Source organism: Pectinophora gossypiella, chromosome 8 (genome assembly GCF_024362695.1).
Source record: "Pectinophora gossypiella chromosome 8, ilPecGoss1.1, whole genome shotgun sequence".
Taxonomy (NCBI): Eukaryota; Metazoa; Arthropoda; class Insecta; order Lepidoptera; family Gelechiidae; genus Pectinophora; species Pectinophora gossypiella.
In genome coordinates, this window is record NC_065411.1 from 14,331,629 (window position 1) to 14,355,665 (window position 24,037).

Sequence of the window (24,037 nt, forward strand, 5' to 3'; positions counted from 1 at the left end):
CATTGTGTACTCGGTGGTAGCGTGCTCTTAGTAAAGAAAATTCTTGTTTGTCTCTTAGGTTGTTGTATTTTCTCCAGTTTGCGTGTGCTTTTGCTTTTTCTTTGATAATTTTGATGAGGCTCGCGGAGTACCAGATCGGGTAGATGTATCGACTATTTTTAATAATTGTTAAGGGGACGTATAATTGTATTGCTTCGTAAAGAATTTCGTAGAAAAAAATCACTGCTTCTTCTGTATTCCTACTCATAAGTTCCTGATCCCATTGGATATTGTTAATAAACTTTATAATTTTGTCATAGTCAGCTTTATTAAACTTGTATTTGCTTATGTGAGTGTTAGTCAGAGGTTTTAACGTTATATCTGAGGCACAGATATTTAATGGGGGATGAGCCACGTCTATTTTAGACAAAGGGTGAACACATACGTATGTTTCGATATTAAAGTTACTAAATATGAGATCCAAAGTATTACCACTGTTATTTTTTGCCACATTGTATTGTGTCATGCCGTTAAAATACAAGGAGTTAATAACATTAAAACCTAATTCACGAATTATGCTACATTCATTTTTTGGAACGTAGGTAGGATCTGTTGTTTCCCATTGTATAAAAGGCAGATTGAAGTCGCCCGTTAGTAATAAATTAACATCGCTTTCAAGGGAGTTTACAACATTTAATAAGTTTTGTAAGTCAAATTGTTGATTTACGCTAACCCCGCGTATGTATGTAGCCATAATAATAAGACTTCTATCAGTCTGTAATGTGCGACCCGGTATCGTAACGCAGATTATGTCAGTGGGTGAGAAACGAACGGCTATGTTTGTTGGATATGCTTGTAGTTCATGTCTAGTTAATATCATAACACCTCCGCCAATGGATTTACTTGTGCCCACCAAATCTCTGTCACACCGAAATACACTGTAGCGATCGTCACAAAATTCCCGGTCATAAATACTCTCACACAACCACGTCTCAACTATGATGATAATATCGTATGCGTTAGCCCGAATGTTTTGAAAACAACTGTGTGTCTTGGTACGCAGCCCGCGTACGTTTTGATAGTAAATGCTCAAATTAGCCATTGTAGGAAATGATTGTAGTTAAAATTATTATTATTAAGTCTGATATATCACAATTTTTAGGTGGAGGATACACACCAGAACACACAGGTGACTGGTAAGATGTACGTTTGTGGGCGACATAACGTAACGTATATGTTTTAATGAAATGTGTATATGACTTTATATGGAGATGAAAATATTTTAGTTTGTAGGGTAGAAAAGGTGAGATATGGTTGACAGGTACATATGAAATCAATTTTAAGAAATGGATGTAGACAAATAAAAATAATTGAATTAAGACAGGTATATAAGTATGTTGTTTATGTTTATGTGTAGTAGATGAGAATTGGTAAAACTGTTTCTGTTTCACAATGTAGCACTTAAAAATAGATACTACGTTATTTATGTGTTTTAAAGTTCCGTCCATATGGTGACTGTTATTACTGAAGTTAAACATAAAAGTTGCAATTGGCAAAATAATATAGAAGTTAGAGCATAAACAGCCCTCGGAATCCCAGCACATCAAAAAAATATTTAACAAGAAAGAAAAATAATGCAGAAAAAAAAGTACGATAAAGTGAGTAAACATTGGCGGTGGTGAGGTTATTCCCAAACCTTTTTTATATCTAAGTCGTTTTTTATATTCATTGATTTTGAATTGTCGTCTTTTCTCATAAAAATTAAACAGTTTTTTATCCACACATATTTGCATCCCGATGTCTTCGCAGCTTCCCGACACTTCTTGTAAAGTAATTTGTTGTCGACTGTAAGGTGTTCATTGACATATATGCGCCTCGGTTCTCCAGTAATACAGATATCTTCAGTGCTCAAACCCCGCTTTTTGCGAATACCAGCTAGAATGTATATATGATAGTACGAAATATATATTAACGGTTCCTCAGCTGTTTAGGTTTTTATTTTATTTTTATATTCGGAGCTAGTTGAGTACGCTTACTACTGTACGATATTTTTTTTAATCGCAGATTATGCCAGTTTTTTTAATAATATCCTTAGTGTTACGTGAATGACTGCTTAGTTCGTATATTTTTACATTAATATCTCTAGGTGTAAATGTGTTTTGTTATTACGAAAATATATTTTGGTTACATCGGGGATTCGGCATTTGATACGAGAGTTATGGAATATTAGAATTGTTAGTTTAGAGTGGAACATGCAGGATTATAATTAAAACTTGGAATTTTTGAAACCTAGAAATCGTTTGAGCTAACATGACATGTGCTCGTGGCAAAATAATGGTGTTATTTTCAATCAATATTTTTTTATTGCACAAAAACATAGACATGTACAGACGAAAATAAGCACAATAGGGGCGGCCTTATTGCTAAACAGAAATTTCTGCCAGGCAACCTTAAGGTGAAAGAACTTTATGCACTAGAGCGTGGGATGGTGCAATATAAAAAAAAACCATCATCTCCCAAGCATTATCCCGCTTTTCGCAGAGTCCGCTTACCTAACCTGAAGATTTGACAGGTCCGGCTTTTTACAGAAGCGACTGCCTGTCTGACCTTCCAACCCAGGTTCCAAATACAAGTTAGGTCACATTTGCATTTCTCGGGAATGTGGGTTTTAATTTAAAAAGAATAGAATAAGAATTATTTTCATCATGCTGATACAAAATCCCGCATATTAATTTAGTATCTATTTCACTTTCCTTTTTAATACAACATACCATTTTACAAATAACATGTTAGCATAGACGATATCTGGCTGATCACAACCGTTTTTAAAACCTTGTATGCACAATCCCATAAATCTGCATTTTCCACACTGAAACAAATAAAAAAAAAATCAAATTCAATTGCATGGGATCTCTATGAAATATCTGTCACTGTATAATTAATGGAGTTTGACGACATAAATTAATGATTTCTGTTCTACGACGTAGAACATGTAGAAAGAAATACTTTTCATCAAAAAAAAAACAATACTTCGCAAGTTTTTTTAAACATTTATAAATGCGAGTATTAGGAATAAAAAAAATATTATTTTATGATAGGTGTTTATAAGTGTGGGTTGCAAATCCGGTGGCATATTTACTTAAACTTAATGGTAGTACATAATATAGAGTTGATATTACCGTTCACCGCCTTACTTCACTTTTTAAAATATCAATAGTTATACTCGTTATCAGAACAATAAAATACTGATAAATAACAGTAATTCTTAGTTAAATGTGGTATGCTGCGCCATGGTTTCCGTAATAGTAAGAAATTACCTTTTTGGATGAACATTAAAATAAATCACAGTAAGTTCAACTCTATATTATGTACTTCCACCAAATTCAGGTAAATGTGCCACCGAATTCCCACCTATAATTACAAGGTTTTTAATTCTTAATATTAATGTTCTAAATTCAAATTTAAAAACTAAACTCGTGTTTTATTGAACGAAAATTCGGAAGTGTTGCGATTTTTTTTGATGAGAAGTATGTAATAAGGATACGTTGTTGTTTCTATCTTCAATCAGTCTTCGTGAGATTTGGTTCAAATCCTCATTTTTGGTCGAGTTTTCTATGGTGTTTTTTTTTTACAATCTATCCAATTGTGAAGCATGTAGCGGGTAATTCCTAATGGGAATGCAATCAAAACACAAATGTAGCTACTTTTGATTAATCATTTTATTGTCTAAAGAAATTGAATATTCGAGTAGATACTACCCAACATTTCACTGTCGTTTTCAACGACCAAACGTGAGTATTTGAACCAAAACCAATCCAGGAACAATACTACAAGTAAATGTAGAGATCAGACTGATTTCCGAACACTTCCAACTTGTAAACTAGTCTACATCCTCGCCGTGTGTTATTCCAATGGATTTAGGTTCATTTTAGCGTCTGCTGGCGTAACATTCGGCGGGGATCCGTGCAGTACTTATTTCGCATTGTAAATAGAGTTAAGTTAGCAAGTCCGATCCACAGTACATAAGAGAAGTACAACCGACGCCGGGTTACACCGCTAGTCTAGGATATATCAGTAGGTTTATTTCCAGTGAACATGAACACTTGTCCAATCACAGCGTGATTATAAATATTGCCAGTATAGACTTTTTAAAATAGTAAATTAACGGGCCGATGATACGCCTTGGTTCGTTGAGTTTATAAGATCCAGTCCTGTTAGCATTTGTGCAGTCATTATAAGGTAGTGTAAGAGCCCAGAGCAGCGGTGTGACCAGGCGTGGCTGTTTGAATGTTGCCAGCAGTGCACCTAATGCACACTATTGAGAATCGGGTGCGAAAACATGTGCCTTCAATGTTGATAAATTTTTCATAGTTGATGCTTCTAACTAGCCGTAAGTTAACACTTGTAAATATAGTTGTAACGCTACTTCGATTCGAACTCTTATTTTTTATTAATTTAATTTTTTATTTATTGCCCGCGGTCGCGTCCGCGGCCTCTTCCACCGCGGCGCGCGCGCTCCTGTGCCGCGACATGCGGTTGATTCATTCTACGAAGTTGCTACTGTGACACTGCCATTCGTTTCCATTGAACGCTGCTCAAATTTTAGTACTGAGATTATATTTAACTTACCTTTTGTTGTCAGTCACAACTCACAACAGATACAGTACAGAGCGCGCGCGCCGCGCATGCGCGCACAGCGCCCGCCGGCGCCACTCGACAATATTGTATAAATAAATAGATGAACTTACGATTTAAATTAAAATGACGCGATAAGGCACTCTCTGTACGTCAAAGTACCTTTTGACTAAATATTTTAATTTACCAAAATGTCGTCGGAGTTAAAGCTTGTTAAAATTGTAAAAAATAATGTTTTCCATGTTTAGAGAGTATACGGAGCTACAATAAAGTAACGTCGGTGAGTTTGGTAAACTGTCATCTAAAAGAATTTCACTAATTGAACTGTATTATTTTTTTATCTAGCACATGTAACATTTAAAAAATAAACTGGAACTGTGCCATATACATGTTGATTTTAATTATTACACTACCCTCTTATATAGTTATTAGAAATCTAGTATCACAAATAAAATAAAAAACAAATAATAATTGGAAACAATTTATTCCTTTTATTTACAATAATTTAATTACAGATAATAGTTACTAAAATTATTATCTTTTAGACATGAAATGCTGTCAAGACTTAAAAAACAAGATCCCTAAATGGGACTGTTTTTATCGCTTGCAAATAATACTGAACAAAATGAATTCACTGCTGCAATGATAACTTGAATTCAAAGCGACAATCACATTTATAAGAGATCTATCTATACTTCTCAAAAACGAAGGTTTCATTTGGAGCTTGTATGGAAATACTGTACTGTGACGTCATCAATAAAAGCGGTCACACATCGTACTCACGTACGTAAAATGCGAAAATAAGTCGAAAAGTAGAATGTGATTGATTTTTGAACATCTTAGACTGGCTTCTATTTCTAGATTAGCGTTTTATAATTTATCTTTAACCCAGTCAAATACCCTACTGAAGGTACAGGAATACTTGATATTGCAATATATGTATTGAAAAAAGTAATCTACGGAATCCTGTAAATTCGGGTCAAGCTCTGGTCATATTTTTTTTACTTTACACATTAAGACAGGTATGATAAATATATAGTAGGTATGGTTTGAGGTAGGTGTGATAAACTTTAAAATTACTGTGGGTTTTTCAAAGTCGTTTTTTATAACAATATTTGACAAATATATTGCTTTTCTGTATATACATATAATAGGCATAGAATAGTCACTGTGCTTGCGGGGAGCGTCGGTCCGAACCCCGGTACCGCACTTGCCCCAAAGAGTTATTCATTTATCTTAAGTGCAGTTTTCACTATCACATTCGGCCCGACCATTACAGACGGCGATACGGCTCACCACCTATCAAGTTGGTCCAACAGTTCGGTGCGGTGTGGGTACTTAGTTCATCTTGCGATGGAAGTAGCGGACACAACTGGTTAGCCAGCTAGTTCTGCCTACGTGCAACAGATGGCGCCACATTCAATAATGCAGTCCTGAAACGCGCTATCGAAGTTTACACAGCGAGACGCATATACAGGATGTTAGTGACGTCGTAACGAAAACTTTGAGAGATGATTGAGACCATGATTCTGAGATGATATGAAGTGGAATTTTCCGTCGCAAAAGTATGGAACAGAAAATAATAAAAAGAAAAACAAAAATTTTCATGAATTTTCAGACTGAAAATTCAACTTGATATCAACTCAGAATCATGGTCTGAATCATCCCCCTCAGTATTCGTTACGGTGTCACTAACACCCATACCTACTTGTATGGGTACAGTATGTACTTGTGCGGGGTGTAAGTGACATCGTAACGAATACTGAGGGGGATAAAACAGCTGATTATTATGAGTTAATATCAAGTGGAATTTTTCATCGCAAAAGTATAGAATTGAAAATAATTTAAAAAAACTAAAAAAAACCATGAATTTTGCGACAGAAAATTCCACTTGATATCAACTCAGAATCATGGTCTGAATCATCCCCCTCAGTATTCGTTACGATGTCACTAACACCCTGTATACAACTTCCAACATGACACCGTTGGATCGTCGATCCCTAGTCACACTTGTGACTAGCGGGGTACTAGGCTCAGTTCGGTACCCCGAAAACATCCTTTGGCAGCAGCAAACCCTCGCCGCCAAAATATTTCCATTCCTGTTTATCTGAAGACGTCTCGTACGCCCTGTGTTAGCTGCTCTATGACCGGGTCGGTGTCCTCGTAGCCGGCCGAGCGCATGTGGTGGGTTATGCTTGATATGCACTGTGGAACAAACAATATACAGGGTGTTAGTGACATCGTAACGAAAACTTTGAGGGATTCTCAGTAGATATGAAGTGGAATTTTCCGTCGCAAAAGTTTGGAACTGAAAATAATATCGAAAAACAAAAATTTTGATGAATTCTCCGACAGGAAATTCCACTCGATATCAACTCAGAATCATGGTCTGAACTATCCCAGTAGCCATTGCGGTATTACTGTGTGTTTCATTACTATGACTTGTCACATGTATAAAAATCATTAAATTTGTAAGTGAATATTTTACTAAAGGTTCAAAATTGCATTGCAAAGTAAATTAAAAACATTGGTAGTGGGTAATTTATTTTTTACAATAATAAAATTTACGTCCTTGGAATGTTGGAGATACCAATTGAATGGTAACACTTACGTCATCAATGAGCTATCAATGGCGGCTTGTTATAGCATTAAGTTTTTTTGCATTGCGCAAATGTCAAATTGCAATATTGCTTTCTTAGATGAATTGCTCCGATGTGGCCATTTTAACCCCCTGGTCTTCCTATACCATGCATCGTACCTTCTCCAAGTAAGTGACCCCGGCTTGCGGACAGACGTCCGTCCCCATGTGGACGGTGTACTCGTTCTTGTCGCTGGCGTCGCGTAGCGCGGTCAGTTCCTGTATGAACGCGGGCAGACTGTCCGCGGTCAGGTCAGGCTGCAGCCGCGTGCTGAACTGGTAGCCTGTGGGGTTGCCGTTCGAGTCCGTGCCTTCTACGCGGATGCAACTGTTGAAATAAAGAATAGTTTCGTCTTACAACAACTCTTTATTGCGCATAAAACAAAGACGGGAGATAAAAAGGCCACATTGAAGCAGTTCATCTAAAAAAGCAATATTGCTATTTGACATTTGTTTGCATTGCGCACTTACTTTTATACAGAGTGTTAGTGACATTGTAACGAAAACTTTGTGGGATGATTCGTCGCAAAAGTTAGGAACAGAAAATAATTTAAAAAACAAAAAATTTCATGAATATTGCGCCGGAAAATTCCACTTGATATTAACTCAGAATCATGGTCTGAATCATCCCCCTCAGTATTCGTTACGATGTCACTAACATCCTGTATGTGCAAATATCATCTAAAAAGATGAATTGCTCTGATTTGGCCTTTTTTAACTCCTCATGAATGGAAATTAAAAAGTAGAGAAGATTCTCAAGGTTATTTAAAATTTCGGGGGATTCAGTCAAGATTCAGACTCTACTCTTTTCTCTCATTTAGATTAAAGTCAGACCCAGAGGGTGATTGATTTCTATTTGGTGACCAGCCTGTAATGTCCTAACCAAACTACGGATCAGAAAGTGATTTTTGTGATGTCCCCACCGGGATTCGAACTCAGGACTGGACCACGTATGTCGTGTAGCATGTATTATTCTGACGATAAGCTGTATTATTGTGAAGTTTCATCAATATCTATTCAGTAGTTTTTGCAGTAACAAATAGAGAACACAACATACATAACATAAACAGCCTATATACGTCCCACTGCTGGGCACAGGCCTCCTCTCAATCAACCGGAGAGGGTATGGAGCATACTCCACCACGCTGCTCCACTGCGGGTTGGTGGAGGTGTTTTTACGGCTAATAGCCGGGACCAACGGCTTAACGTGCCCTCCGAAGCACGGAATCAACTTACTTTTTCGAACAATCAGGTGACTCAAGCCTGAAAAGTCCTTACCAAACAAAGGACAGTCTCACAAAGTGATTTCGACAATGTCCCCATCGGGAATCGAACCCGGACCTCCAGATCGTGAGCCTAACGCTCTTACCACTAGACCACAGAGGCGTTAAATAGAGAACATTCGCCTTTAATAAAACCTTCCTCATTCCAATAAATCCTCCTTCCTTCTTTTTTCATATAACTAGTATGATACTGCCTACAAAACCTGTACCATTTTTAAAGCGTATAAACGTATCGTACTGACCGGTACTGACTAGCGTGACGGCCAGTCGGCCAGTGTTGCGAGGTGATGACGCCCAGCAGTGGGGTCCCACGCTCCAGGGCGGCCTGCAATGCGCGCTGGGTGTGAAGGTCCGTGGCGGACGGAGCAGGTGGGAACGACGGGTGGGAGTGGTGCCACGCCACCACCACTAGCCCCAGCGAGCTGATGTACTCGGAAGCCATTGCTTGGGACACTGGAAATAAAAAAATAAAAATTACCCTTCCTTTTGCTTTGGCGCAGTCGGGTAACAAAATAGTGTTTGTTTATTGACATTGCAGGTTTGAAAAAGTAAGGTGATTCCGTGCTTCGGAAGGCAAGTTAATTGCCGGCGTACCTCACTATGTCATGTGAAACAAAAGATTTTTGCTACCTATAGGAAAGGTAGGTGAAATGAAAGGTGTTATGAAAATACAGATTTGTTTCAGTGGCGCTCTTCTTGGTGAAATTGTCGCTCTGTACAACCATTTTAGTATATAAGTGGTGTTGGCATAAACTTTAAGAATTTTTTTTGTGAAAACAGAGTATTTTTTATTAAAAAAGTGATGGGATTTTGTGTGAATTGTTTGTGTTTTGTTTGCATCTTAGGTTAACAACAAAGGATCGACTTGTTTGATCCAAAACTTAAACAAAATATAATATAATTTTGAATAAATGTTGCTGATAATTTAAATATATAATTTAGAACAAAAGAAAAATTATCGAAAAGATCGGGCCCATCGATAACCCTGCAGCGCCATCTGTGATTTCCTTCGGGCGATATATAAAAACAACGTTATATCGTCAGAGACTACAAGATGTCGCTACAAGGCTCGTTGGTCCGAAATGCTTCGTTACACGTGCGACCATCGGGCTGGTGGTCTGCCTCGATTCCGTAACCGCTGTAACATTGCAGGCTTGAATCACCTGACTGTCTGAAAAAGTAAGACGATTCCGTGCTTCGGAAGGCAAGCGACGCTGTTGGATGGTGCTGCGACGCACTTGACTCAGACTCCCAGAAGGAAGTGTTCTGTCGAGGGTCACCAGTTTTGGCGGAGAGGGTGTGCTGCCGCCAAAGGATGTTTTCGGGGTAGCGAACAGAACATAGTACCCCGCTAGCCACAAGTTGGTGGTGTGACTAGGAATCGACGATCCAACGGTGTTATGTTGGAAGTTGTATATATGCGTCTTGCTGTGTAAACTTCGATATCGCGTTTCACGACTGCTCGAAGACTGCATTATTGAATGTGGCGCCATCTGTTGCATATGAGAGGAATTATGTGGCCAACTAGTTGGGTCCGCACACGGCTATTAGCCGTAAAACACGATGGATTATGCTCCATATCTCCTTCGGTTGATCCAGGGGAGGCCTGTGCCCAGATCTGGGACGTATATAGGCTGTTTATGTTATGTACGGTCACGAGTACTAATATATAATACACTCTGAAACCATGTCACATTAACTTTTTTGACAAATTGAACCGTAAGTCTCATTAAATGTCAAATATGATGGTGCGACAAGGTTCTAAAGTGGGTACATGATATTGCTCATGACTGTATGTATGTTAATGTTGGCTAGTCTCACCGGGGTCCATGTCGCAGTGCATCTTGGCGGCGGCGGCGGCGGCCCGCCGGTACCGGCGCAGCGTCACGGCCCCGCCGGCGGCGCCGCCGCCCAGCAGCCCCATCACCTCGGCGCGGGACGTGTGCGCGTGCACGTCCATCGCGATCAGACACGACACGGAGATGTGCACCTCGTATGGCGCCTGCGGAGGGATATACACACACAAATTTATGGCGATCATATAGTAACTAGCTGTTACCTTAAATCTATACAATTTTTTCCACCGTGTTTATGTTTTTTCTTTCTATTAGTTTTAACGACCTCCATGGTCCAGTGGTTGAGCGTTGTGCTCACGATCCGGAGGTCCCGGGTTCGAGACAAATCACAAAAATCACTTTCAATTCAATTCAAAACAATTTATTTCGGATAATACATCCATAATTTGTTAGTAACAATGCACTTACTTACTAGGTTACTTTGTGATCCCTAGTTTGGTTAGGACATTACAGGCTGATCATATGATTGTCCGAAAGTAAGATGATCCGTTCTTCGGAAGGCACGTCAAGCCGTTGGTCCCGGTTATTACTTACTGATGTAGGCACGTAGTCGTTACATGAGTCATGTCAGGGGCCTTTGGCGACGCAGTAATAACCCTGACACCACACATATCTGATCTCACTGGCTCTGTTGAACCTATTATCATGTCGTCTTCGTAAAATATCTCCGCTGGACTTATGAATAATTCACTTTTTTTACTATCTAATAATGCATCTGGCCTTAGTAGGCTAAGTTTTTTTGTATTGTATGTTTTCTTTCTAAAAAGCTTTTTTGGTGAAGGTCAGGGGCCTTTGGCGGCTCAGTAATAACCCTGACACCAGGGTTCCACCTCACAACTCACACGATAACTCCTTCCTTCGACCATTTTCCTTCTCATATATGCACGTTTATCTTACCGGCTTGTCGTTATTATACATGCGGCACTGTATGAGGTGCTCGGCGTGGTCCGCGGGCTTCTTGACGCGCTCCCTGCGGGGCTCCGCCGCCACGGAGTACAGGTCGCCCGCCGCCGTATGCATTATTGTGTAGCCACCATCGCCGCTCTGCAAGCAAGAGATGTATAAATAAATCATCTCCCTAGCATTTTCCCGTTTTTCATAGGGTCCACCTGAAGATTTTGACAGGTCCGGTTTTTTATAGAAGCGACTGCCTGTCTGTTAAATGTATAAATGAATATACTTTTGAAAATGATTATCAGCTCCACACCCACATCGATTTACGAGATTTTTTTAAACGGATCTACGCGTGTTAACTGCAATGAATGGTGGTATGACTAAGAAAATGTAGTGGTAAAAAGGAGAGTAGGAGTGGGAGAGGAGACGAGGAGACTGAAGAGAAGCCGTGTTGTATAAAGTGGGAGGCTGTGACACTGGTTGGTAGCTCTTGACACGTCACTTATCCACTCAATGAAACTGCTTATAGTCTGGAGGACTGATTGTAGTTTAAACCAAGAAAAAAAAAAGAGTCACGTTTGGCAGTCTCTAGATTTCTCAAAACTTACTGTAAGATGGTAGTTATTCGAAAATTCACCTTACTAGGTACCATACTATCACAGGATACTATCATAGGTACCACAAGAAAGTTTATTTTGCAAGTTCTTGGCCTGGTTGCATAACGAAGAAACTCACAAACATAAGTGTAAACAGCCTATATATGTGCTGATGGGTACAGGCAGCCCCTTGCTCAACCGGTGGGGGTATGGAGCTTGCTCCACCATGCTACTCCACAACATCACTTACCAGGTTAATTCTCTTCTGTCTCCTAGGCACGGGCTGCAGTTTCCCCAGCGGGACAGCTATTGGTTCTTCTTTTGGCAGTCTTTCCTCTTTCCTCCTGTTTACTCTTTCTTCATTATCACTATCTATGTCTATCTCTATATCACTTTCTGGCTCAGAGTCTTTCTTTTTCTCTATTTTTATCTATAAATAACATTAATACACACTTTATTTACATAATAAATAATTATGTAGTGTTTCAGAATTCAAAGATAAAAGTCGAAGGTATAGAAATTGCTAGGCTTAAGTGGGGATGGGCAGGACACTTGTCAAGATGGGAAGACAGTAGATGAACTAAGACTAAACACAAAAACAAATTAATGGAGGCTAAGATATGGTATGTATGATGGTCAAATGACATTTTGAGGTACACCGGAGAGCAATGGATGAGACTTGCACAGGACCGGGAAGGGTGGCGTTAAAGAGAGGAGGCCTATACCCAGCAGTGGGTGGATACAGGCTGAGTAGATAGATAGTTCAAAATGCTCTATTAAAGGTTATTGATTATTGATAATGTGCGTGAGTGTGGCCGGAATAAAGAGATAAGAAGGAAACTTAAAATAAATAAATATATAAAATAAATAAATAAACTATTCCACCAAAATCTACATGGAGGAGAGATTGGTTGCCTCTGGGCAGATCCAGTGTCCATAATGGTAAAACAATTGTATATAAATATGGTACTCTCTTAGGAATAACAATCCCTGAACAATATGGTGTAGTGCTGTAGTATTGATCTTTTGTTATTTAGAGTGATGGTTTGATCATTAAACCCTGTAAACCATGAGGCTGGCATAACCACTAAGAGTGTTTCAATCCTCAATAAAAAATTAGATAAATAGTTGAATAGTTGAATACAGGCACTTATCAGTGAAAACTGCCTGCCTGAGTTAATAATAATAATAATAATAATAATAATAATAAAAAACAATTCTTACCACTTGTTCCCCTTCAGAGACAGGCAGGGCTTGGCCTGACCCAAGTACAATCTGCATCTTGGGGCTCTTCACACTGTCCTCTGACAGACTCGAGTCTTTCCTCTGTCGACCCAGAGGGGACTTTAACAGCTCCTTACTTTTATAAATTTTCCCTCTATCATAGTTTTTTGACACTTTTCTCCTGTGGTTTCCCATCTTCTTCATAGCCTTAACCTTCTCCTTTTGCTGTTTTGCCATCTTCTGCGATAAAATATCCACAGAATCCATATCTGATCCCACTGACTCTGTTGAACCTATAATCATGTCGTCTTCGTAAAATATCTCCGCTGGATTTATGGATATTTCACTTTTTTTGCTATCTAATAATGCATCTGGCCTTAGTAGGCTAAGTTTTTTTGTATTGTATGTTTTCTTTCTAAAATGCTTTTTTGGTGAAGGTACCGTTGGTTTTCCCGTTGTGACGATGTCTAAGACACTGGGTATTTCATCAGTAACAATTTCCTCCTGTACTGCAGTGGGTGTGCCATCATGGTCTTCGTGCTTATCCATACCAAAAGATGGAGTCTCCAGGTGGACACCATACTCTGCTTCAATTAAAGCTTGAATTTCTGCCTCAGTCTTTGTTTTCAACATTTGTGATATCTTACGTACATTTCGTCCATACTTTGCCTGGAAAGTAGAAATATTTTTAATAATAATGGCTGATTGAAAAATGAAAACTTAAAGGTAATGCACAATGGTAGTATAGTACACTGGGGACTAAGGAGTTTCCCTTCAAACTCTCATATCACATATCTTAAAATATTACAGTATCGAAAGTTTCTTACCATTTCTCTAACTAGTAATTCTCTTTCATTTTGACTCCAAGTTGTATGAACTTCTCCATTATGTTTCTCTTCTAACTTGTTGCCTGTCAGTCTTCGTGAGGGTCCATCCTTCATCCTGAAATGAAGTCATAATATTTTATTAAAATAAAAATAATACTCAGAACCATAGCTATAAATAGAACAATAAGTAATAGAACTAGATAAATAATTTGAAAAATACACCCGTTTCTTTTGATTTACTTAAACAAAAATAAGCTGTAATTACAAAGTATGGCATGTTTCAAGTAGAATTTCAGTTAGAATGTTTTGGCTCCATCATTCTCTGATTCCTACCTAACTATTAGCTTACCTAGCACTATCTTTAGTCTGGTTATCATACCAATTCGTAGACACTGAGTCCAGGAGCCACTGAGGATGCACAGTATCTTCACGGTTCGAGCAGGATGGTCTGAAAATAATTAGGTCAATTTAATAAATCTTTTTTGTAGTCAATTTTTTCGTTCCTGCGGATGTTTAACGCGACATTGACGTTTGTATTCTAAACTACTTAGAATTGCTAGAGCTAATTAGCAGAAGTTTATGTTTTGAACCAAAAATTGTCAACAAACCACTGTCAATGAGCTGCTGTCAAGCTACCAAAATGTAAGAAAGAATTCATTAGGTAATACATCAGGTTTGTAAAACAATTATTATCTGCAAATTATTTACAATCCAAGAATACTTAACAAATTATACTACTTACATCCCTTGGTTATTTTGAGCCAGACAAGAATTAAATGAAAAATCTCCTAAAATATCTATCTCGTCTTCTTCCGCCATCTTTTTATTATTGTGCGCAACACGCAAAACATTAAACTCGAATACACGCTTTATCTTGCCCCCAGGCAGCAGTTGTGTATCCGAATTATCGATTGTGTTTGTAAAGATAGGTATGTCCACTGTTTGACAATCAAAAGAAAAGAAATAATGTAACATGCTGTGTAAACGTTAAGTTTTACGTCAACACAATCATATGACGAACATCAACAAATTATCAGTTTATTTGCTATTTTATCAGTTTCTAAGCAGTTGAACCGTGAGTTTCGAGCTCGTGGGTTGTGCTCAAATGTTTTGACAACAGGAGAAATCTTTTAAAATGAATAATATATCATTTGTACTCGGCACCAAAAGTCCAGTAATTTCTGTTATATCTCGGAATTTTTCTGTTTCTGCAGTTAACAACAAGTCACACTCGTGAGTAATTAAAGGTTTTTGTATAAATATATACAGATACTTGCCGGTTTTTACCCCAATTATCTTAAAAGACACTATGAGGATTCTATACTGTACACTTCAATTTTTATATAACTTGTTATCTAAATTACTGGCATAACTTGTTGTAATACAATACAATAACATAATATACATTGCCCTTTTTTAACCTATATTATCTCACACAGAAAAAAAAACACACTTTACCTATACCTACTGGCATTATCTTGTTTACCTAATATTGTTTTTTTTATTGATGTAATGTTATAGATGCAAGTTGCTAGTGGTAGGAGGGGGCTCCGGAGGTTGTACGATAGCTAGTAAGTTTGTGAGGAAAGCTGAGACTGCCAAAAGTGTCATAATATTGGAACCTAGTGAGGTAAGAAGTATATTCCTCCTTAGACCTTTATGAACTTTCATTTAAGTTTTATTCATATACCTTTTCTGCTTTTCTGTTTGTTGTATTTTCTTAAAAATCTATATAGGTAATTTATTATTAAAAAATATTAAAATTATGAGAGTAGGAGGATAAACAGTTTTCCCTTTATTCTTTATATTTATACAAACTTATAATTATGATTTGAGATCTCTATAGAGTTGTTAAATAAGGTTTGTTAGTGATAGTAATTTTAAAGAGCTGATAATACACCACATTAATTATATTTTATATTGTCATAGTTATGATTTAGAAGTAGTAGACTCACTTGTTCAGGAAAATGTGTTTATATAAAGAATAAATTAAAATAATTAGTACACAACCATTCAGTTTACACAAGGTATTAAAACTGCTATTGCAATTTTAAATGGCTTTTTGCTGTTATCAGAAAATGGTTGCACAAACAATGGGCTGTATTTTTTTTATTATTGACTGAGTGCATGTGTGAGGGTTATGTGTGTACTTTGTGTGTGTGTGTGTGTGTGTATGTTGCAGTGTGAACTGTATGGCTAGTATTGATTAGCTGAACTGAAGGTTACACTTCATTTATTATTAGCATAGTGACAATATTATCTGGCATATGAGTGAAAAATAAACTTACTAATTTGTTTATTATATAATGCATAACATTGGATATTTGTAGTTATTTATCAAACTTTTTATTTATGGCTCTGATTTACTCCACTAAGCCATATTAAAAAAAAAAACAAGTTTAAAAAGTAATTATATTATATTATCACAAAGAAATCAGGATAATATGAATGATACTTAGGTTTTAGCATTATAAATTATTACTTATACATAATATTCCTGATATATTAAAGAAAGAACAAAATTTTTACTATTGAAGGATGTGACAAACAGTATAATAGGTCGTTGACTCAGCATAAGCCGCGGCGCGAGCACGATAATTTTTCCTTATTTTTACATAAATTGAGGGTACTTTTCTTTAACAGACTTTAGCTTGAATTAAAAATAATGATTACACCTAGCATGATTGCCAGTTATCTAATAAGGCACAAGAGGCCTTATGGTTCTGCTCCAACCAATTGGAATTATAAATCTTGTTAAACTTATACCTATTTGTCACCAGTCACATTACTACCAACCGCTATGGACACTAGTGGGTGCGGGTGTGAAGCGTTTGGCGGACACACGGCGGGAAGCGAGGAGTGTGCTTCCTTCAGACGCAGTGTGGCTGAAAGACTCCGCCGCCTCTATAAACCCTCGCGAAGGCAAGGTCACTACAGAGGGCGGTGACGTCATCAACTATGAGTACCTCGTCATCGCTGTCGGCTTGAAAAATGATCATAAGAAGGTTAGCATACATTTTTTAGAGACTTGAGTTTGAATTTCGAGACGAGCGACTATTTTTCAGGACTCGTGACCTAACTGAGTCAGTATAACTACTACTACTACCTCTCTACTAGGACTTGAGATTTTTAATGTCAGTTTCGGAACAAATAAAAGACTCGAGACTTTCAGTCGCAATTTCGAGACGAGCGACTATTTTTCAGGACTTGTGACCAAACTGAGTCAGTATAACTACTACTACTACCTCTCTACTAGGACTTGAGATTTTTAATTTCAATTGCGGAACAAATAAAAGACTCGAGACTTTCAGTCTCAATTTCGAGACTTGACTATTTTTCGTGACCACAATTATTCTCAATCTCTTGAGACATTTTGTAAAATTGAATCTAAAGTCTAAACCCTCTCTCTAGTAGTAAGTCACAAACTATAGAGTAGGGGAACAAAACGGAGTGTGTGGTTGAGGGACGCCGCGTCCTCCATCGACTCTCAGAAGGGGAATTCACTAGGCGGAGACGTCATAAACTATAAGTACTCATCGTTGTCAGCTTGAAGAATGATCATAAGAAAGTTAACATCAATAGTCAATCAAAGGATTGAATGACTCATACCTAATCATAAACACACTCGAAAACAATTTGTTGTCCACTGGACACTATACTACGACAGTTACGTTATTGCAAACATGAAATCATAACATTGCATAATAGGGTAGTTTCCAACTAGTCATATCAGTTACTTTTTACTAAACGTCAAACACGAAATTACTATGGACTTTGTATGAAAAAGCCACCTGTGACGTCACAAAAACACATGACATAATGTCAAAAAGTAAAGAAAAAAGAAGTAAAATTCATAAATAAGTTAATTAGAGAAAAGAACACGTTTTTTGACACCTTTAGATCTTATAGCGAGTAAAATAAACGCGCCACCTATTGGTGTTAATCGCGCGCCAAATAAGCGCACTGTCCGCCCGCCCGCTCGCTACCGCTCGCCATAGTTTTGTTGTTAATATTGTTAATTTGTTTTTCACACTGATTTATTTTACACTATTCTTTATATTTTATAGTTTAACTTCTTGAGTAAATAACTAAACAGTGCAAAGTGTTTTTATTTGAAGGACGGCTATAAAAACTGGCTGCCCAACGTGTGGCCGAACATCGAGTGAAAACATTGTGTGGAACTGTATTTTCGTTGTTTTTGTGTACGATTTGGGACTTGACAAGTTTTTTTCGGGTTGATGGACACCTGTAACTTCGTCGACATCGTATTTCAGCGAAATTATAAAGGATTTCAGTGTAAAATCAGTGAAACTGCGCGTACGCGGTCATTGACTTTTCGTCAATTTTGGGTTCAAAAACTGTCGTATACAGTTTTCTTACGGACATTCAATATCAGTTAATGTTTTTGGACATTTGTATTATCATAAAACAGTGTTGTGTTCCATACATTCTACTTTTTACAAGTTTTGTTCGAACATTTTATTCGTTGCATTTAGTGTTGGGTTCTTACCCGGAAAATTCCCGCGTTTTGGGAATTTTCCCAATTCTGAGGGAAAAAACCCGAAAAATTCCCATTTCAAGGGAAAATATTTTTTATCGCATATATTTGTATTAAAAGTAAGGATTTCCAACAAAGACCATTTAAGTATAATGTATGCCTACTTAAAGTAGTACTTATGCCCAATTTATTTTCTGTCGTAGTGTCGTATGAACTCTTAAAAAACTTATCTAAAGGAGATCATCGGATTTCGGCCCAGAAGTCAAAGTGCCGGCCAAAAAATAATTTTGCTATATTCCGTTAGATCTTATCCGTATGAGCATTTATTACTATGGCACCAAAGCTGTAGGGTCAATATCTTCGGTTTTATTCGATTTTAAAAAACTGTATTTTTCATACATTTTTGGTGAAAATGTAAAGTGCCGGCCAAGTAACAATAATGGTATTATTCTTAGAACTTATCTGTCTGAGCATTTATTACTATGGCACCAAAGCTGTAGGGTCAATATTTTCGGTTTTATTCGAATTAAAAAAAACTGAATTTTCATACATTTTTGGTGAAAATGTGAAGTGCCGGCCATGAAACAATATTTGTATATCCCGTTAGAACTTATCCATTTGACCATTTATTATTAGGGCACCAAACGTCTATGACCATTATTTTGACTTTTGTTGGACTTTACGTTATAGTTTCTATGTGAAAAGTGCCGGTCAGCAAAAAACACATGTCAAAGCTATCGAGACATTATTAACTATGACAAAAACGTGTATGACCATTAATTAGTTTGGCTTTTGTGGGATTTAAAAAAAACTTGATTTTTGATTCATTTTGTATAAAAATAAAATACAACAGGCGCGTTATTTAAAGGATCGTCAGAATGTTTATTACTATGGCATTAAACGACTATGACCAATATTTTGAACTTAATTCGATTTTTCAAAAATCAAAAAAAAGTTTTATCTAGTGATAATGGAACTATCTTGCTAAAGGCGTAATATGGTGGTCATCTTTTGAAAAATAGGTTTACGTTTGACCACTACCTTACCTGATGGTGATACACGCTTAAGAAGCTACTTTTTTAAAGAAAAGTGTATACAAGGAATAAACAGCGGGGTGATAGAGGTAAGTACTATGTTATCGGCCGAGTAGCACCAGGACATTGTGATAGGCATACTTGCAAAGTAGAATAGAATAGAAAAAGTTTATTATAAGTACAACTACCCGACTCCTGTTTTCCCTAACAGATACTTCAGGCGTCATGCCAAAATACGAGTTTCGTCACTAGATGGCAAGCTTATCTTTGGAAGGTGGTAACCATTTACGGTCAAGGTGAATCAATACCATAATTCAACCTAAACTTAGGCCGTAACGTTGAGTCGAATGCAAAAACTACAGTCAACGTCATATCTAAAATCAGATAGTATTAATATAGAAGTTCACCTAACAACACACAAAACAAAAACACAAAGTATTTATCTGACTAATAACTAGTCATTGGGAAAGCTCTGCTTGTTGTCATTGTTAAAATGTATAAAACAAGTTTTTTTTAAAGTCAAATAAAAGCCAAAGTCGACATTTGGTAGTATCGTAAAAATACGTTTCAAGTCGTTTACCAAAAGATTTGACTTATTTGTTTCGCTGGCTGACATTTTCCCATTTGAACCAAAACGGAAAGAGAGATGAATAAAAAGTCAACATAACGGTCAAAAATGTTTTGCGCCGGATTATTAAATGTTCTAAAGGTCCTTTGTAATCCGCCGTACCGCATTTTTTACCCAAAGCACTTTATTTTCATACAAAATAAATAAGAAATCAAGATTTTTAAAATACACTAAAAGCCAAACTAATGGTCATACAAGTTTGGCGCTATAGAAAAAAAATATAACAGGCATCTACTCGATACTCTCAACATGATATTTTTGCTGGTCAGCATTTTTCACATTCGAACTAAAACGTAAATTCCAATAAAAGTCAAAATAATGGTCATAGATGTTTGGTGTTATTAAAAAATATTGAGAAGCAACTATTAGACAGATTCGACATATTTTTTTCGATGGCCGGTATTTTAACATATTAACCAAAACTGAAAGTCCAATAATGGTCATAGAAGTTTGGCGCCATACTAATAAATGTTCTAACGGTCCTTTGTAATCCGCTTGTATACCTCTTTTTCCCAACGGACATAATATTATTTTTTACAAAATGTATGAAAAATCGAGATTTTTAAAATCCAATTAAAGCCAAATTAATGGTCATACACCTCTGGTGTCATAGTAAAAAATGTTCAGATAATAACGATAACACATAATCTAAAGTGGGACGAACACATTATTGGAATCACTAATAAGGATAACTCCCTCTTATACATAATTAGAAAAGCTTTTTATCATATAGATACGGAATTGTTTCTTAGGCTTTACAAAACTTACTTACGTCAGACCGCTGTTAGAACATGGGTTTCAAATATGGAGACTTTACTATCGGAAGGACTCTACTAGAGAGAGATCTCTCTTTACTCGAGAGAGTCCAAAGAAGAGCAACAAAGATGGTGACAGTACTGGCTGGCCGGAGTGGACCTTAGCGGGGGCCGCAGGACTCTCACCTCTGGCTTCCCTTCATTGGCCAGCCAGAGTGGGGCGTTAGAGCTATACGCTCGCAGGGTGGAAGTGAAAGATGCATAAGTCGCGAGTTGGTAAGGCGGGTAAACCGCCTCGCAGAAAGCGGTGTACACCTCTTGACATCCTGAGATGCTCACAACCATGTTGTTGCCTTGCCGTCCAGTCGCGTCGGCTAGATAGGTGACCCAACCAGTTAGTGACGAGTCACCGCCTGCCCAATGTGTCTCTGTTATTAAAATTGGTCGAGCAGGCGCCATAGTCCCCCATAGCCCCAGTATCCCGGTTCACTAACCCCCAACCCAATAGCCCCGTTCCTTTTGTTCCCATAATCTGCAATAGTCCTACACGAAGCAGGGATTGTCTTTGGGTGCACTCCCATAGTGCATACAGGGATAATCGCCGGTTGATGTCACAACACATTTAGAGTAAATTGTCTTAAGGGGCCTCTACGTGTTGGCTTCGGCCCCACGCACGCCTTCCAAAAGTCCGGGACTCCATGACAGACCCGACCCGAGACATGGAAACGACATACAAATAATAATAAGATTAAAAATAATTAAATAAAAAATATTTTCCCATGATTCGGGAATTTTTCGGGTGTTTATTTTATTTTCCCATATTTTCCCGATATTTTTTCTTTCCCACCCAATTTTTTCTTTCCCTGCCCATCACTAGTTGCATTTCACACCGCGTGTGTTGAGAAAAAAGTGCTGCCAACATAATAACTGTAGTGAACTTCCAAAGACCTTGTATAGAATAGACGGATAATATTTTAGAGTGACGATCAAACTATCACAGCTCTCTTTCTTCCCTATGGCAACAATCTCTGTGGAAAAAAGAAACAAACATAGACAAACACCGCTGTCTAGAACGTCAGTATTTACCGTTTTGAGATGTTGTGGTAGTCAGCTGGATACCAAACCTGCCGTTAGTTTTTTGGTGTTTTGGGACATTATTTTAACTTTTTATATAAACAATCTGTGAAATAGTTATTCATTATGAACCATGGCTTGCGTAGCTATTGGTTGTGAGAGTAGAATGGGTGTTATAATGGAGAACGATCAAACAATGTCTCACCATGGGTAAGTTATCGACCACATAATACATGTTTGTGTGCAAGAAATACATTACCTGGTCTGGTTTTTGTAAAGTTTATTGAGCCCTAAACACGATGCAGACGCATATTTTCAGCAAAGCCGTCACATTTGTACAAATAATTGATTTCACATTTTACGTTAATCAGCTTTGACAGATCATGTACCCAAAGTATTATAAGTAGTGTTGTCCTTTGATATCGATAACATAATATTATGTTTGAATGTAACATCTACATGTTGCGTTATTCTATTCACGTTTAATTTATTTTTCGACCTGTTTCCGATTTGGATGAAGATTACATAAAGATATTGTATTTTCCAGATTTCCTAAATATCCTAATTTACGAAACAAGAAATTAAGAAACAATTAGATTCAGACCATGAAACGAGATAATTCTCTCTTCTGAAGGACGCCTTCTCCTTATTTAAGCCTGTGCTAATTACATTTCGATGTATCTTGCTTTCTATCGAGCAGGATACCAAACAAAAATATTACATAGAGATGCAGTACCAACAATATTCACTCACATATCTCACATAAGGTGAGTTTAAGTTTAGTTATAAGTTTATAGATAAATTTGCAGCTATTTCGTTTTTGTATTCTACATTAGCATGGAAAAAATATTTCAATACAATACAAATATTCTCTATTGCACAAAATAATTAGTATGAATAACTATTTTGGTAATTACCTGTGATTATTCCTTCTATAAATAATTAGTATGAATAACTATTTTTGTAATTACCTGTGATTATTCCTTCTATGTGCAATGTGTAAACATGCAATGCTTGTGTATTTGTGTGCTCCACGTTAATATGTGCCATTCTTGCAGGTAAAGTTATAACGACCAGAGCCGACACTATACACTTCTAAAGAAAGTGAACAAGAGGAAATATTTTTTTTTATCACCAAAAGTCGGAATTGTTCAGTGCTTCGTAGTCATTGTATTCTAACTATATTGAATAAAAATCTTATAAAGAAGTATTTGCTTTTATTCTTTAATCGCATTGAGATAATCCCCGAAATATACTAGAAGGTCGTCTACTTCTTGTATCGAGAGCCGATTCGATTTCCGGTCAAGTCAATGAAAAACGTGTATTTAATTTTTATAAAAGGGTAGGTATGTGATTTATAGCAACCAAAGGGTCGCCGCAATGTCGTATTAGTTTGTCCATGATAATTACGTTGAATAAGTGGTTCTGAATCTGTCACCGCAACGTACGGTTCTTCTTAGGTATCTTTCTATCAGGGTACAAATAGGTATCGTTTTAACTAATTTACTTGTGGTTCTACCCACCCAGGTATGGATACTAGGTCGTTATTTCTGTATTTAATTAATCATTCAATTTGTAATGTATATTTTTTTAGATCTTGGACTAACATGAAATATTTAGCCAATAATAATGTCGATAAAGACATGGAACGGCACTAGTGGTTCTGATACAAAAACATATACTATAGGTACGTTTCTATAACAAACCCGCTACACGAGTACAAAAGACGTTACGACGATAGTATATTTATCTCTTTTTAACTTATGACGGCTCACATGAGTGCGAAAGACAAAACCTATGTTTTTCTTTCGTCTTAAATATGCTCCGTCTATTCTATACAAGGTCTTTGTGAACTTCCTTTTCCTATTCGGACATTTTTGACAAGTGACAGTGACAGAAAGCTGGTAGTGCCAACCTTCGAACTGTATATATCATAGACTAAACCAAAGACCTTGTATAGAATAGACGGAGCATATTTAAGACGAAAGAAAAACATAGGTTTTGTCTTTCGCACTCATGTGAGCCGTCATAAGTTAAAAAGAGATAAATATACTATCGTCGTAACGTCTTTTGTACTCGTGTAGCGGGTTTGTTATAGAAACGTACCTATAGTATA

At 37.1% G+C, this 24,037-nt stretch overlaps 2 protein-coding genes across 5 annotated transcripts in view; one reads left to right on the plus strand and one right to left on the minus strand.

Moving 5' to 3' along the window:
• Window positions 1-6,716: 6,716 nt before the first annotated feature.
• Window positions 6,717-14,821, minus strand: LOC126369217 (uncharacterized). 4 transcript variants are annotated; one of them, XM_050013532.1, is made up of 10 exons: window positions 14,675-14,821; window positions 14,312-14,380; window positions 13,933-14,047; window positions 13,106-13,774; window positions 12,132-12,311; window positions 11,289-11,435; window positions 10,357-10,537; window positions 8,778-8,988; window positions 7,373-7,580; window positions 6,717-6,819 (listed from the first exon to the last, which is right to left on the minus strand). In XM_050013532.1, the coding sequence occupies exons 1-10, from the start codon at window positions 14,749-14,751 to the stop codon at window positions 6,718-6,720; spliced, it is 1,959 nt and encodes a 652-aa protein (XP_049869489.1). In that variant the 5' UTR covers window positions 14,752-14,821; the 3' UTR covers window position 6,717. The 4 variants fall into 4 exon arrangements, with proteins under 4 accessions (XP_049869489.1, XP_049869488.1, XP_049869487.1 ...); XM_050013531.1 differs by having other exon boundaries at window positions 14,282-14,380; XM_050013530.1 differs by having other exon boundaries at window positions 13,933-14,059; window positions 14,282-14,380.
• A 110-nt stretch (window positions 14,822-14,931) lies between these two features.
• Window positions 14,932-24,037, plus strand: part of LOC126369161 (uncharacterized) — a 31,178-nt gene continuing 22,072 nt past the window's right edge. The window contains exons 1-3 of the mRNA XM_050013455.1: window positions 14,932-15,165; window positions 15,454-15,562; window positions 16,713-16,937. Coding sequence (XP_049869412.1) covers window positions 15,068-15,165; window positions 15,454-15,562; window positions 16,713-16,937 — 432 coding nt within the window. The 5' untranslated portion in view covers window positions 14,932-15,067. The remainder of the gene's footprint in view (window positions 15,166-15,453; window positions 15,563-16,712; window positions 16,938-24,037) is intronic.